This window comes from Phyllostomus discolor, chromosome 6 (genome assembly GCF_004126475.2).
Source record: "Phyllostomus discolor isolate MPI-MPIP mPhyDis1 chromosome 6, mPhyDis1.pri.v3, whole genome shotgun sequence".
Lineage (NCBI taxonomy): Eukaryota > Metazoa > Chordata > Mammalia > Chiroptera > Phyllostomidae > Phyllostomus > Phyllostomus discolor.
In genome coordinates, this window is record NC_040908.2 from 12,923,374 (window position 1) to 12,940,383 (window position 17,010).

At 43.4% G+C, this 17,010-nt stretch overlaps 1 protein-coding gene across 1 annotated transcript in view; it reads right to left on the reverse strand.

Moving 5' to 3' along the window:
- The window catches only part of DNAJC27 (DnaJ heat shock protein family (Hsp40) member C27), a 29,652-nt gene extending 13,024 nt beyond the window's left edge, over positions 1-16,628 (reverse strand). Inside the window, exons 1-3 of the mRNA XM_028516537.1 lie at positions 16,352-16,628; positions 9,491-9,573; positions 5,865-5,934 (exon numbers count right to left, since the gene is read on the reverse strand). Coding sequence (XP_028372338.1) covers positions 5,865-5,934; positions 9,491-9,573; positions 16,352-16,438 — 240 coding nt within the window. The 5' untranslated portion in view covers positions 16,439-16,628. The remainder of the gene's footprint in view (positions 1-5,864; positions 5,935-9,490; positions 9,574-16,351) is intronic.
- Between the last annotated feature and the right edge of the window lie 382 nt (positions 16,629-17,010).

Sequence of the window (17,010 nt, forward strand, 5' to 3'; positions counted from 1 at the left end):
CCCGTGGGTCATGCATGTAAGTTCTTTGGTTACTCCATTTCCTGTACTGTGCTTTACACCCCCACGGCTATTCTGTGACTACCCATCTGTACTTCTTAATCGCCTCACCTCTTCACCCATTCCCCCATACCCCCTCCCACCTGGCAACCATCAGAATGCTCTCCGTATCCGTGATTCTGTCTCTATTTGTTTGCTTAGTTTGTTTTTTAGATTCAATTGTTGATAGATATGTATTTATTGACATTTTATTGTTCATAGTTTTGATCTTCTTTTTCTTAAATATATCTTTTTATTACATTTCATATAATAATGGTTTGGTGACAGTGAACTCCTTTAGTTTCTTCTTGTCTGGGAAGCTCTTTAACTGTCCTTTGATTCTAAATGATAACTTTGCTGGGTAGAGCAATCTTGGCTGTAGGTCCCTGCTTTTCATGACTTTGAATATTTCTTGCCAATCCCTTCTAGCCTGCAGAGTTTCTTTTGAGAACTCAGCTGACAATCTTATGGGTTCTCCCCTATAGGTAACTAAGTGCTTTTTTTTTTCTTGCTGCTTTTAAGATTCTTTCTCTTTAACCTTTGGCATTTTAATTATGATGTGTCTTAGAGTGAGCCTCTTTGTATCCATCATAACTGGACTCTTTGTGCTTCCTGGTCTATTTCCTTCACTAAATTAGGGAAGTTTTCTTCCATTATTTTTTAAATAGATGTCCAATGTCTTGTTCTTCCTCTTTTCCTTCTGGTGCCCCTATGATAAGAATGTTGGACCTCTTGAAGTTGTACCAGAGGCTGCTTATAGTATCCTCATTTTTTTTTGGATTCATTTTTCTTCTTGTTGTTCTGATTGGTTTTTTGCTGCCTTATGTTCCAAATCATAGATTTGATTCTCAGCTTCATGCACTCTGTTGTTGTTTCCCTGTAAATTGTTCTTTATTTCAATCAGTGAATCCTTCATTTCTGACTGAATCTTTTTTATGCTGTTGAGGTTCTCACTAAGTTCCTTGAGCATCCTTATAACCAGTGTTTTGAACTCTGTATCTAAGACTGCTTATCTCCATTTCATTTAGCTCTTCTTCTGAAATTTTGATCTGTTCTTTCATTTGGGCCATGTTTCTTTGTCTCTCATTTCAGCAGCCTCCCTGTGTTTGTTTCTATGTATTAGGCAGAGCTGCTTTGATTCCGTGTCTTAGTAGTGGGGCCTAATGTAGTAGGTGTCCTGTAGGGTCCAGTGGCACAACCTCCCCTACCACTTAAACTGGATACTTGAGGTGTGCCCTTCATGTGGGCTGAGTACACCCTCCACTTGTAGCTGAGCCTTGGCTGCTGTTGGTAAGTCAATGGGAGGGATTTACTCAGGACAATCAGCTTCAAGGACTGGCTGTGACCACTGACCACCAACCCCCGCCCTCTGTGGAGGATCAGCTGTGCAGGGGCAGGGTGGAGGTGCTATGACCTGGTCTATGGCTGTCCACTGGGTGCACTGGCCCTGGGGTTTCCCAGCTGGTAAAGGCCAAGGTCAGCCCCCACCTGTGTTTTGTCCGGAGCCACCCTGCCTAAGTTATAAAGCAATGAGATGGCTGCTACTTGTGCTGGGCTTGAGATTCCCAGGTGAAGTCAAGCTGTGAATCTAGGCTGGCTGCAGCTAGTGCCTGGCTGGAGCTCACTAAGGCCAGCTGTTGCTTGTTTGAGAGGATGTAGGAAGTTGTGAGGCAAGAGCCAAGTCCATCCATTCATATGGAAAAGCAGCTTGGGGGGGACGGAGTGTCCAGCCAGGGTGGGGCAAAGAGGGCTAGCCACGTTGATGGAGTCTCAGATATGGCACCAACTTGTCGGCTCTGTGGGGGGAGGGTTTAGGAAAGGGACAGTGACCTCTGCTCGCCTTGATGCCCGACACTTCAGTTTCTCTCTGTATGCCACTGGTGCTTTTCTAGGATGCTATCCTGCTGCTGGCGCTCAGAGGGAGTGAGTCTGAGTAGGTGAGCCCATGTATGGGTTCTTTAAGAGGAATTGCTTGGGGCTCCAGAAGTTTCTCCCACCAACTCAGTCCCCACTGGTTTTTGTAGCCAGAAGTAGTGGGGACTTATCTTCCTGTCACTTGAACCCTGGGCTGGGGGGGGGGGGGGGGCCTGGTGTGGGGCTGGGACTCCTCACTCTTGAGATAACCCTCCTGAATTGTAATCCACCACACGTGGATGTGGGACCAGCCGGTTCCACATCTGTGCCCCTCCTGCCAGTCTGGATGGATGTGGTTTCTTTAATTCCGTAGTTGTCAGAAATCCATTCAATGCGATTTCTGACGGTTCTGAGTGATGGCTGTTCTACACTTCAGTTGTAATTTTGATGTGGTTGTGGGAGGAAGTGAGCCGTGTCTGCCTACACCACCATCTTCACCGGGAGACCCCAAAATTCTTCTGTGTTCTCTACTGCCTGCTCCTCAAAGCTTAAACTCTCTACATCGACATTGTAAGTGTCTGATGAGTCCTCTACCAACTTCCTAGTCTTACCCTCTTCTTACCTCCTGTACATGCACCTGGGTAATTTCTCACCCCCAAAGCTGCCCTGCGCCTTCCTAACTCCATCTGGAAATGGATGCTGGTTCATCTTCAGTCTCTTAAGGTCCAGTTTTAATACTGTATCTTTTACATAGTTTTTCTACCCTGCTTCTCACCATCCAACCCCTTACCCCTGTCAAGCAGAACGTAATCTCGGAATCCCCTAGAACACCACAGCACTTGTGCTCCCAGTAGTGCCTGCGTCACTTCCCGTCTCATTTCCCAGCTACAGCGCACCCGCTGTCTCCCCAGCAGACTGTGAGCTACGCAGAGGCAGCATCTCGATGCATCCGTCTTTGCATCTGTGCGTCACCCATGGAGCAGGAGGCGTAACTACCTGAGACCTATTTGTCTAGTCAAATGGCTGAATGTGCTGCGGAGGAGAATAAAATAGAGGCCAAAGGGGAAAAGAATTTCAAAATGTGGATCATGCTGTCCTGAGGGAGATTTGTGTATAGAAAGAGACGTAACCTTAAGTAAGTGATTTTATTGCCTCCGCCTCAGTTTCCTCACCTGTAAGATGGAAAGGCCAAGAAGATGCCTCCGTGGTCACCCACCACTCTAGTATTCTTGTCTCCCTGCACGGCTTTCTCATCTCAGTCTCGGCAGACCGGCTACACCCAAAGTTTAATTAAATAGGATGCTACGGATATTGGGGTTATTTAATTCTTAAAGCAAAGGTGGCACTTTCTAGCTGGTAGGTTAGAAAGAGCTACTTAACATCACTCAGGCTTCAGAAAGTCTCCGTGGACCCGCCAACTCGCACCGCGAAACCCTAATGGAAGCGAGACGGGCCCCGCCACTGTGCCGACGGTCCTCCCTTTGACACTTGCCCCTGAGGTTGTCGTCTCACATGCTAAGCAGGCTGTCCTTCTGCAGCAGGCCCTTTGGGCAAAGCTGTCAAGGGCACTGGTGACAGGGGAGGCTTCAGCGGAGGGCGGGCAACAAGGACTGGAGGAAGCTGGGGGTCCTAGTCATGGCTGGGAGTGCTCCCCAAGGGGGGGTGTGCTGAGCAAAGGCATCCCTGGGCAGGCTGGTGCTTAGAAAGAGGCAATGGCTTTGGTCTTGTCCAAAAAGAGCGTTTGAGCTACAGACAGCAAATATTTGACAGAAAAGGAGAGATCAAGGCTATTTTGCAGAAAAGCCTCTTCAGAAGGGATGATTTCAAGGAGCTTCTATTAAGCAGAATAAAGGAATATGAAGGGAAGAAAAATCACAGTGCTACACCTGAGCTGTCGAAAGGACACCACCAGTAGACTGTGATAAGTTATATCCAGTAAAAAAGCTATACAGCAAGATTTCCTAAAAACACTACAGACAAATCAAAATGGAATTCGAAAAGGGTTCATGTAACCCCCAGGGAGGTTAAAAAAAAGTGAAAACAAATGAAAAACAGAAAACAAAAAATAAAATGATAGAATTAAGCCCTAACATGTAACAATTACATTAAATGTAGGTGGCGTTGATACACCAATAGATTCAAGAACACGATGCAACAGTGTGCTGTCTACACGGAAGCCACTTCAAGCACAATGACACACACGGGCCGACAGTGAAAGGACAGAAAAAGATGTATCATGTAAACATTAACCAAAGTAAAGCAGAAATGTCTATATTAGTGTTAGATAAAGCAGACAATAGAACAAAGAAAACTGCTAGAGGCAGAGGGGGACATTACACAAAAATGAAATTATATAACGAAGACAACGCAATCCTAAATGTGTACGTACCAAACAACAGGGTTGCAAAACGTGTGAAGCAAAAACTGATAGAAATGAAGGGAGAAACAGACAAATCCACAACGACAGTTGGAAACGCAGGCACCCCTCTCCCAGCAGTTGACAGAAAACAAATAAAGAGAAAATCAGCAAGGATAAGAAAGTATTCGACACCACCACTGAACAACAGAATCTAATAAACATTTACAGAACACTCCATCCAAAACAGCAGAATACTCTCAAGGGGAACACACACCGAGACAGACCATACCCTGCGCCGTGGGGAGGATAGAAAGCCCTTAACAAACTTAAAAGAATCAAAATGATAGCCCTGGCTGGCGTAGCTCAGTGGATTGAGCTCGGGCTGCGAACCAAAGTGTCCCAGGTTCGATTCCCAGCCAGGGTACATTCCTGGGTTGCAGGCCATAACCCCCAGCAACCGCACATTGATGTTTCTCTCTCTCTATCTCCCTCCCTTCCCTCTCTAAAAATAAATAAATAAAATATTTAAAAAAAGAATCAAAATGATACACTGTGTTCTCTGACCACAATGGAATCAAACTAGAAATCAGTAACAGAAAGATAACAGAAAAATCTCTGAACACTTGGGAACTTAAACACTTCTAAGTAATCCATAGGTCAAACAGAAAGTCTGAAGGAAAATATATATATTTTTAAATCTTCACTTGAGGATATGTTTTTATTGATTTAGAGAGAGAGGAAGGGAGAGAGAGAGAGAGAACCATTGACGTGAGAACCACCGGTGGGAAACACCGGTTAGCTGCCCCAACACGTGCCCTGACCAGGGGTCAAACCTAGATATGTGCCCCAACTGGGAATCGAACCCACAACCCTCTGGGCTACAGGACAACACTCCAATCAACTGAGCCACCCAGCCAGGGCATGAAGGGAAATAAAAGAATACACTGAATGAATGAAATGAAATATGAATGAAAATTAAAATACAACATATCAAAATTCTCCTCCTAGCTAAGCAGCGCTCGGGGGAGAATTTATAGCACTAAATACATTCATTAGAAAAGAAGCAAGTCTCAAATTAATAATCTAAGCTCCCACCTGAGGAACACAGAACAAGAACAAAATAAACCCGAAGCAAGCAGAAGGAAGGAAATAATAAAGATAAGAACCGAAGTGAAAGGCCACATCACAAAAGAGCAAAAAGCTTCCTTAGGGAAAACGAAAACCCCAAGGAAGATAAAACAGAGGAGAGTGGTCATGAGATTGACTCTGAGACGATGTGGAGCTGAGAAATGGGTGAAGGTACCCCGAGCGGGGCTCTCCCTGGGGGAGAGCTCACTCGGCTGAGGGGTGGCCCCGCAGGGTCCCTCTGGCACCCTGCTGCGGCAGAAGTCACGTTACTCAACTCAAGTCCAGGCAAGAATGGAAATCCCCTTCCGCAGCTCGGCTACGGCACTGAGCACAGGGCAGCTGTCCTTCCCAGGCTCACGTGTCTGACGCCAGCGACATTTACCTGGTTTTGTGCAGGAGTTGACGTGGGTTCTCTCAGAAAGCTCAGGGTCTCGCCCTGCACCACTGACAATACTGGATACGAGTTTTCTCAGAAAGGCTTTCTTACCTCGTAGAAGAAGGGGTGTCCAGCCATATCGAAGATGTTCACCTTGACTTCTCGGTCTCGGACTTGGACCCTGAAATGTTCAGATGGAAAAAAAGTCCCAAAGCAGGTCATGGTTTCTGCATTCACATTAATACTACTGGTCACTTACACGTTTCAGAAGTGTAAGTGTACAAAATTTAAAAGAGCTTCTCAGTGCCCCTTCCCGATTCCAGGTAACCCTCACAACAGGAGCCAGCAGCGCCCTTGTTTAACAACGCTGACCTGGACCCACGTGGAGAAAGCGCGCTCACTGTCCTGCAGCTCACCTCAAGGCACTTCAGCACACAGCCCTCACTCCCAAACGGTGGCTCTCCCTACGGTGCTAAGCAACATCGACTGGGGACAAGCAGGAGCGAGACGAAGGGGAACAAAATGTTTTGTCTCCCTTAGTAAGGCACCTTAACGACCACCGGCTATACCTGGCTCCCATGCAGAGCGGTAACAAAGATCATAGTGTTCACATCCGTTTAATTTTCTGGAGCAAGAGTCTCGAGCAACTTTCTTGATCTTCACTTGAGCAATAAAAATAGTCAAGTTGTTTTCAGAAATTTGAAAATAGAGAAAAGGACAAGAAGGGAAATAACAACCATTCATATTAGAATTAACTACTGTTAACATCTCAGCACGTTTGCTTCTAGGCCTTTTAAAAAAACCAGCCCTGGAGAATGAGTGAATAAAACACTACAAATAACTCAAACACTGAAGACAACTACAGAGGTGAAAGGTTAAAAGCAAGCCCGAATCATACCACCCAGAAAAAACTCTTCATTGATATAGATGGAAATCACTGCAGGTTCTTTCTGTGCATAGGTAAGACTAATAAACAAATGTTTTCATCAATATAGGACCCTACTATTTTAAAATAAAAAGCATAACATTTACTTTTTATTGACCTTAACAAAAAGACACTGAAGTGAACTGGGAGGAAGTACTGAGCTTTAAACATCGATGTGTCCTCACTACAGAAGTAGTATTTCCTAAAGGATTTCTCTAAGGCTAAAGAATAGAGGTCATTAACAATAAATGAACAAACTAGACTTTACAAAGAAACAACAGATTTCAGTTTCAGACAGCATCGCTACGACTCCCTCCCGTGGAGCCGGAGGCCATCGGCACCTGCCCTCACTGTCCCTACACTGTCTTCTGTTTACGTCATCTTCTTCTTCTTCTTCTTCTTCTCTGTCCAAACGTACAACATCTGCTTTCCGTTCTGAGACCCCGATTCCCACAGTTGTTTTGTATTACTTGTATATTTACATCCAGCTAACCACCACCGGTCCTCTGACCATGATTTCTTCACTGCCGGATCCTCTACCGTATTTTCATCAAGTGTAAGATGCGTGTTTGTGAAATCAGAATCCAGCTTTATAAGAGAGAGCGTGAGAACAGCAAGACAAAACAAAACAACAGCAGGATATGAGAGCATCTGGAGGAGATCTGGTGTAACAATTCGTACCAGGGAATTTTACTCTAAAGAGATCGCATGTGAGAAACGATGGAACCGAAGCAGACGCGAGTCAGGAAGGAACACGCGTGTGTTCGCACGCTCACACTCAGAAGAGTCTATTTAATTTAGAGGCCAGAGAACATTACCTTGAGGAGCGAGGTGATTCATTACCTCACGGCAGTGCTCTCCTCAGTCGTGGCCTGAGGACCCCTGGCATCACGATTACGGGGAAGGGGGTTGTCTAAGGTGCCCCACCTCGGACCCAGTGAATCAGAACCTTAGAGGGTAGGTCTCAGGCATCTGCATTTTGACAGCCTCTGCGAGCAACTCTCAAGCGCACTGAAACGTGGGCTTGGCAGCGTTGAAAACAGGACCGAAGGGAAGGGCATCTGGGGCTTTCATGGACCGAAAGGGCACCCGCACCCGTTTCTCCTCCCAGCTGAAGTTCAAACGGGCTCTACGTCTCTGGCGATCCCACAGCCAGCTGGGCCGGGGAAAAGCAGCTGTCCCCGCCAGATGACCACAACCTTCCCTGGGATTTTTACACTTGGAATACTAGCTGCGGTCCCTCTCTGGGAGTAAAACTTATGCGTGAGCCTGGGAGCCGCTGGCGGCTGTGCGGAGCCAGAACGCGGAGGCCGAGAGGCCCAGTGGAAAGGGTCTGGCCCTGCCCTGTCCCTGGTTCGGCCTCCTCGGAGGCCCAGCCGCATCTGTGTAACTGCAGTGTGTGAACTGATTCGTGTTTTGTTTTGTTTTTCTTGCTTGAGTTCCTTTGGGTTGGGTTTCTGTCAGTTATATCCCCCTGAGTCACGATGGGATGACCACCTTCTCCAAAAAAACTTCAGGCAGCAACAGAATGATCCGCTGAATGAACTGCAGTTCTGTGGCATAATGTGGTGATTCTCATTTCTCAGATGGATAAACGAGCTACTTACATGATTCAAAACGAAACTGCCTTAAATAGGGGATCCCACCCCATCGCTGATGGCATCCCAAGCCCTGAAATGTAGGTACTTTATCTGCCTTTTTGAATGTTGCTGTAATATCCTAACCTTGCCAACTTCCTACTTAGACAGATCCATCTTTCCTAACAATAAGTATTTATTGAGTATCTACTAGGTACAAGCACTGGCCCAGGCACCTGGAGATAATTTACACAACTGCCCCTTCTTTCTTTGTGGAGCTCATAATCTAGCAGGAGATATTGAATATATACAAATAATAATAATAATAACATAAGGCAATTTCTGATAAGTACCATACATAGCAAGAGAAATTAAATATTTCTGCCATTTGCAACCAAAATGAGTCATGCATGATAAAGGAGGTATTCAGAAGGCCTTATGGGACTGGGAGCGTTTGACACCTCGAGGACACGGACAGGCGACAGGTGGGGAGATGAGGGGAAAGGCCATAAGGACAGAATGAGGAACAGCACTGAGGCAGGACAGCAGGATGGCAGTCCATGCGGACGGAGAATACAGTGTGAAGGGAACGGAACAGGAGAGGAGGGGAGGGGAGGGGAGGGGCAGACGGGGACCGGGATGGTGAGTGCCCGAGATCCCACCTTCAGGGAAGGTGCTGTCCACCTCAGTTCTACTCTTGGGCGGTACTGTTTCCTGTGATGTACAACTATCTCCCCAAGCCCAACCCCTCCTGATTCACCTCCAAATACATCCGCCGTTACACCCAATGCACTCTTCCTGGGTCATTTTTTCTCAAGCCCAACTGGCTATAAAGATCGAAAATCAATCAAGTTCTCTGATAGAACACTTCCCACAAAATATGTAGACTTTTTAAAAGAGAGTATTTGGAAATGCTCTAAAAACATGCCTGCTAATAGGACCTCCTTCTATAGAAACAAGTTCCCTGAAATGTGCCCTCTGCTGGCTGGGCTCGGTGTTGGCGCTGCCAGCTTGGCAGATCCTGATCCTAACCCGAGACCCGGCGAGCAGAATGTGCTCAGGGACGAACTGATGGGGACCCAGAGTGGTGAACGACGCGACCTCTACTTATCTGTAAAGGTCTCATTCCTACTCTTTCCCAGTTTATCTTCAGAATCTCTGTTTCAAGACAGGTCATATTAGAAGGGTTCTGAATTTCTATGCACTTTACAAGCCCAAAGAAAGGATATACTCACTTTGTGACTCCATAGTCAATTCCAATTGTTGCAAGGTACTTAGACACAAATCTTTTCTCACAGTATCGCTTTATAATACAGCTCTAAAAAGGTGAAAATACATGCTTTTAGTAAGGATTCTCTGAGAACACACACAAAATAAACACATTTCTTCATTAGGACTTCCTCATTCATCACTTTGAGAGAGAAAGCCTTTTTAAAAGCCAAAAATATAAAATAACTGAAACAAAGCTAAAAGTGAAGATTTTAAAGAAAAATTATGTAAATTCTCCCCTTAATGTCAACTAGGGGTCTGCTTTTAGTTTAGTTCTCTACCCCTGTGCTCTCCCCTTTGAAGACCCCTCCTCCTGTCCTTTCGACAAAATCACCCAAATATCGAAGTCTAGCCTTGGCCTCCTTCCCAAGACTAGATCCCACCTCCAAATCTCTGCTGGACCCTCAATTTCAACAAGTCCGAAAATTAACTAATCTTATATGCAATACCTAAAACAGCTCATCCTGCTAACATCCTGATTCCATTAATAATACTACCATTTTCCCAATCACAGAGGATCGAAATATTAAAGTCATGTTTGATAGCGAGCCTCTAAAATCTTCTGAATGTTCCGTCCACCTTTGTCTCTGTTCCGATTGCCATCGACACCACTTTGGTTTAGGGCATCATTTACTCCTGGACAACTGTAGGGGCTTCTTTATCGGTCTCTTTCTGCCTCCTCCCTCCCCCCACCCTACCCCCCTGCCAACTCCAGCCATGACTGTACACCACTAGCATCACGTCAACTTAGAAATCTTCAATGACTTCTCGCTGCCAGGAGCTTGGAGTCCACGTTATTCAAGGTCTTCCACAATCTGGCCCTAATCTGTCTTCTCTGCCTGAACTCTTCTATGTAAAATCTCCATTTCTGCAAAGTTCCCCGGACCTGACTTTCGGAATAAACTTTCTCTCGTCTTTTCAAATCTTATTTATCCTTTAAGGCCCAGTTCAGACTCTGTGCACTCAGGTGATGGGAGGTCTTGCCTGCATCTGAACTCCTCTGGCACTTTACACATACGCTATTCCACACCCGCACACTACGCGTGTGCCGTCAGTCACACATTGCCTTGTACTGTTAATTACCTTTCCCCACGTGTGTATCTGCCTGATCTCTTCAGCTACACAGTACACTATGGGAGAGCAACACCAGTATTTTTCTTCTTTATGTCCTTTGCAGAATTATCTCAGTACCAATGAAAAACCAATTTAAAATGTCATATATTAATAATCCTTTGCACTCATGAAACTTATAATTTCCTTGAAGTGCTGGTAATGGAGTTTATTGTGCTTAAATCCTTTCCTGATGAACCTCAGTCTGAATTAAATAGGACAGTTACTATAAAAAAGGACTCAGTAAGCTCATTGTGAACTGAAGGAAAAGCTTGTTTGAAGTGACTACTGCTATGAAACTATACTTTAAAGTCACATTATAGCTTGAAAATACTTCACAAAGGTTTTCTCACAACATACTAAAAAATGGACGGAATGAGTCTTTCTGAAGAAAGACTTTATTCATGAGATTAAGGGGCCTGAAAGTCCTTTAACTCTAGTACACTATTTATACACTAGTCCAAAGTGTGTAAAGAATACACATTTAAATAACAGCGTTATCAGCTGCTCCCTGTAACACAAGGTGCCAGGGTTCCTGGTCCTCAGGCTCTTAGGAGCCAAGTTAAATAACATAAAATAGGATTTTTTTTGATTTCACTATTTTTCTTAAGTAGATTTTAAGGCACTTTTCTTTTTTAATGCAATTCCAATTAAAACCTTAACAGGTTTGAGTCTTTAAAAAAAAAAAGAAAGAATTATCCTAAAATTCATATGAAGGAACAACTGAGAAGAACTAATCCAAGTATGAAAAACAAAGAGGAATCTGCCTTGACAGATATTAAAATATAGACTGTATTAAGACAGTATTGTATTGGCATAGGAGCAGACAAATAAGTCAGCAGAACAAAACAGAAAGCCCAGAAACAGATCCCACCACGTGAGGAAATTTAAAAAGTGATGAAGGGCACATTTAAAATCAATGGGGGAGAATGACTTATTTGGTAAAATGCTACTGGCACAACTGATCATCCATCTGGAAAAAAATTAAGTCAGGCCGTTAACTTCCCTACTATACAAAGATAAATTACAGATGAATTTACGATTCAAGTATCTGGAAATAAAACAATACAAATCTCAGAAGCAAACGTGCAGCATGCGTGCAGACTGAGCAAAACCTTTTCCATCAAGAAAGGAAGCCCAGAAACCACAAAAGAAAAGACAGACATAATAGAGTACATACAAATAATAAATAATAAAAACTTTTGCCTGGCAAAATATCTATAAGAATATTAAAAGATAAGTAACATGCTTGGGCAAATATTTGTAACTAATGGGACTGGCAAAAAGTTCATGTCACTAAACGAGAAAAACTGAGCACAGGGAGTAAACACTGGGACATGCACAGACGGACAAACCCCAGTCTCCAGTAAGCATATGAAAAGGTGCTCCACTTCCCCTGTAGGCAGCGAAATGCAAATTTAAGTAACAATAAAAGTACTTCTCACTAATGAAAAGAACGACATCTGTTCAGACAGGGCTGGGTGGAGGAGAGTGTACCTGCATACTAGCGGTAGAAAGATGATATTTTGAAGAGCAATTGGCATAACTACTAAAAAAAATTATGTTTACACTGTATTGTGGTCTGTTAAGTGTGGCCAATAGCATTATGTCCATAAGAAAAAGTACATCTTTTAATGTAAAAATACTCTATTGCTAAAAAATACTAAATATCACCTGAGCCTTCAGTGAGTCATCAGCTTTTTGCAGGTGGCCTGACCTCCAATGTGTAAAAAACAACACCATCTGTGAAGCCCAATAAATCTAGGTATGCCTACATGTATATACATGGAGACACACATTGGTATTTACTGCAAAACTGTGGCAGGGAAAAAGCTGGAAGTGAAGTGAATTCTCATCAATAGAGGGACTACTACTTGCATCTCATGGACTATTACACAACCCTGAAGAAGAGCAAGTTATTTGTCAGATAACCTGGAGATATTGCCATAATGTACTGTTAAGAGAGAAAAGCAAACTCCAGAGAAGTATACAGTACAATACTGTATGGAATACTATAATATGTAGGGAGAAGTATATACTACAATACAGTTTGGTGGGGATACTTCTGACTGAAAGTAAGAAACACCCATTTCAACAGGAAGGTATTTGTTTACTGCAAATGGAAATCTAGAATTAGGGTAAGCTTCAGAGTTGGCTGACATAAAGATTCAGGGGTGAGTATATTAGACACGTTCAGACCCTAGAGGACCCTGAGAACTGGGCTGGGGCTCTGGGAGCAGGTTGGCTGCCATTGCTGAAAGTTGAACTGAACATAAACAAAATGCACAGAGAAACTCCAGGATTCTCCCATAGTGGGTAGTAAGCCCTTCAGAATCTCCTTTTTCTTACTGCATCTCTAGAACCTCCAAAAAGCAATGCTGAAAAACAAAGGAAAATAGCAAGTAACCTTTTTTTGTACCTATCCTTCATGCAAATGGCCTCAGCATTTTACCATTTGGTAAGTTTGTTGTTGGCTGATAACAAATATTGTTTTATCATGGAATGTTTATTAGAACTGACTACTTGATTATATCAAGTGTTTTTATAGTACATACCATAAATATTTCCTCCAGTAATCAGTTGATATAATAAATTATGTTGATTGACACCTTGATATTGAACCATGTTTGCATTCCTATGATAAACCCTACTTTCTAATAGTGAATTATGTTTGCTATATTGCTGAATTCTCTTTGTTGATATTTAGAAATTACACATCTCAATGTACATGTGAAATTGCCATATACTTTTTCGTTGATACTATATCAAGTTTTGCTGTTTAGGTTACCACGATTTCAAACAGTAAACTGAAGTCCTGTTCATATTTTTCTTTGCTTTGGAGTGACTTGAGAAACTGAAATGATGTGTTATTGAAAGCTTAAATAATGCTTATTCATGAAGCCACCTGGTCCTGATACCTTTTTAAATGATAAATCTCTCAATTTCTTCTGTAATTTCTCCTGGGGTAACTGGTCCGTTGGACTTTTTGAGTCAATTTTGGTCATTTACATTTTGCCAGGAAATCCTCCACTTCCTCTCTGTCTGCAAATGCGTCCCCACGGAGCTGCAGGAGTTTTCTCTGATCACCCTTTTCATCTCTCCAGACCGTGACTGTCTCCTGTTCGGTACAGAGCTTGTGATTCTCTGTTTTCTCTATTTTTTCTTAAGCAGATTTTTAGGCACTTTTCTTTTTCATTCATCTTTCCAGAGAATTCCCTCTCTCTTTTGGTTTATTTTGTGTCCTTTTTCTAATGTAGTAAGTTCTTTTAGTTTTTTTTTTTTTTAAATTGAGATACACCATACCATAAAATTCACACTTTTAAAGTATATACTTCCAGAGTTTTTGGTACATTCACAAAGTTGTGCAACCACTTAATTCCTTTAGTTTTTATCTCTCTTCTTTAGAGATGAATAAAATAATGCAATTCCCTTTGCAGCTTTAATTTTGTCCTGAAGATTTTGGTATAGATTCTATCCTTTCAATTGCTTTCTAGTTATTTTGTCATTTGCCCTTTGATCCAAGGACTATTTACAAGAGCATTCCTTAATTTTTAACTTAAAATTGTTTATCTGTATATCTTTCTATATTTTCCAAATTCTTTAAAGTGAGTTTGTGCTACTATTATAACTAAAGAACAAAAATTTTAAGTTACATTTAAATCTTTTATTCACCTAAAATTTATGTTTGAGAAAGATATGCAATAGGAGTCTACTTTCAGACAGTAGGTACTTATTCCAATAGTACTCATTAAATGGTCCCTATGTTCCCATGATTTAATTACAGTTGTTGTAAACTGACTTTCCTTATATGTTTGGGTTTACTTCTGGACTCTACTGTATTCCACTGATGTCTCCATATTTCCTTTCCAGTATCAATAGGAAAATCCTGGTAATTTTAAAATGTGTTTTAATATCTGGTAGTATTGCTCTCCTCTCATTTCTTTCTTCACAATTTTCTTGGTTATTCTCAGTTTTCATTTTTCATAAGGACTTTAGTACCTTTTATTATGTTGTGAAGAAAAAACCCTGTTGGTAATGTAACTGGAATTGAATGACATTTGTGTATTATTTTCAAGAAATGACATCTCAACAATACTGTGTGATCCTAATTAAGGAGAAATATCTTCCCATTTGCCTAAGTAATTTTACGTCCCTTGTAGAATCTGAAATTTTTCTTCATATAGGTTCTACCTATTTCTCCCCAATTTTAAACCTATGAACTTTATTTGGGTTTTCCCTGCAAATTAAAATACTCTTTTCAATGAGATATACCAAACATGTATAATCTTGTATAGTAAAGCTGTTAATTTTTGTATATTTTTCCTTACTGAATTTTCTCATTGTTTCGAATAGCTTTTCAGTTAAGTCTCTTTGGGTTTCTCGATAAACAATTATATCACTAGCCAACAATGAAAATATTGCCTTCTTCTTTCCACTACTTCATATTTTACTTTCTCTTATCTAACGGCACTGGCTAATAAACCTAGAACAACGTTAAATGACTGTAGTGACATGGCATTTGGAGCTATTTCTAATGTTGCACCATTAAGCAAAGTAAAATTACAAAAGTGATGCATGTTCTCTTTGCCAGTTTAGTACATAACCTTCCAGAGGCATTTTATTCTTTTCTTTGCAATGCCTGGCACACAGCTGATCTTCAGTAAATGTTGCCTTTCAGTGAATGCTACGTTAGTACTTACATATATACACACAGATACACAAATGGTAAAATGCTGCTAAACAGAAAGAAAAGACACTCATAAACATTGAATGAGCATTAACCATGTGCAAGGCACAGGCCCAAACCCCCTCATTTACAGCTCTTTCAGCACGGAGATCCTATTCCCAGCTGACTTTGACAGCGTGCACACCATGGAAAGAGCTCTGCAGCGGGAGTGTGAGACCGAGGTTCTAACCCTGTCACTGTCACCAATTTGATGACCTTGAGAGGTTCTTAGCCAACAGCTTACCCAGGAGAGATAATGTGGGCAAAGAGGAGGCAGTCTTAGAAATCACTCAGGTACAGACCTCGGTCACCTCTCACTCCCCAACCCCCCTGACACCCCATGCAATGGGACAGCTTACAGAGGATACCCAGTAGACTGAGAAAAGAAAAAGGCGGTGCAACTAAGGCATCTGTGAGGGAACGGACGTGGTGACACTACCAAAAACAAAAACAAAACAAACACGCCCAACAAAATAACCCAGGCTGCTTGACATCCATTGTACCTCTCTGTGAAACACCTCAGCATCAGTTTTGCTATTTACGACTGAAATGCTGGATTCTGGGCTCCAGGTCTGCCGAGAAACATTTTACAAACCCCCAATCCCCACAGGAGAAGTTCCCTTTGGCTCCCAAGCAGTGCCTGGGGCAACTAAACTTTTATTCTCTATCTCTAAGTCCTGGATGAGTCACCTAAAACGCAGAAACGGTATCTAAGCATACGGTCTGACGTTAGGATCTAGGCCTCCGTGGGTTAAGGGCCACGGGAGACACCTTCTTAGGAAAAGTGACGTCAATAGCAGAGGTGACAACGCAAAGGTCAATAAGGTCAGGAGAGTTTTCCCTGAGGAGCCTCATCTCCCAGGGGAAGACCAGGGCCTTCTCAGGGGCGGGGAGGAGGCTGGGCCCTAGGCTGTTGAGTGACCGCCCTCCCAGCCAATCGGCACGTCGCTCTGCCGCAGTGAGGTCCCGCCCCTACAAGCAAGGTACTCACTTTTCCCACTTCGGCGTTGCCCATGGAGATGACTTTGATGCGCAGGGACTTGCCAGGCTCCTTCCGCTTCGGCATGTTGGCCTCCATTGCCCTCGCTCTCTCGGGGCCACACGCCTCGCTTCTCCTTGTTCAACACGCTGGCCTGTCCCTCAAGCCTCCTCATCCAATGACGGAACCGCTGCTACCGTCACCGCCTGCTCTCGGTGGCTCGCCATCCCTGCTGCTGCGCGGTGGCAGCAGCGTGGGCAGTTGGGAGAGCTGAGCTGGGGGGGCGGGGGGGGGGGGGGACGCGGAGAAAGAGTCTCGCGATGATAGAAGGGGGAGGTGTGACGTCATCGCCAGGCCCTGGAGTTGAGCTTGTGGTTACCTGAATTTGGGATGGGAGACCCAGCGAGTGTCCCTGGGCAGGTGGACGGCCTGCAGGGGCGGCTGGCCTGCAGAGTTTTCTTTCATGAAGTGTGCGGGGGCGCCAGGACATGAGCATTTGTTATGTTCCTTGCCAAGCGGTAGGAATTTGTTGGCTGTTTAGGGTGGATCCTCCTGCTGGGAGCCCCTGAATTAGGGATTATTTAGCTCAAGGATCAACAAGCTAAAAATCTGAAGTAGACCATGGTCCGTTTGGGGTGTTTTCTAGGTTCTTCCCTCCACACTGGTCCACT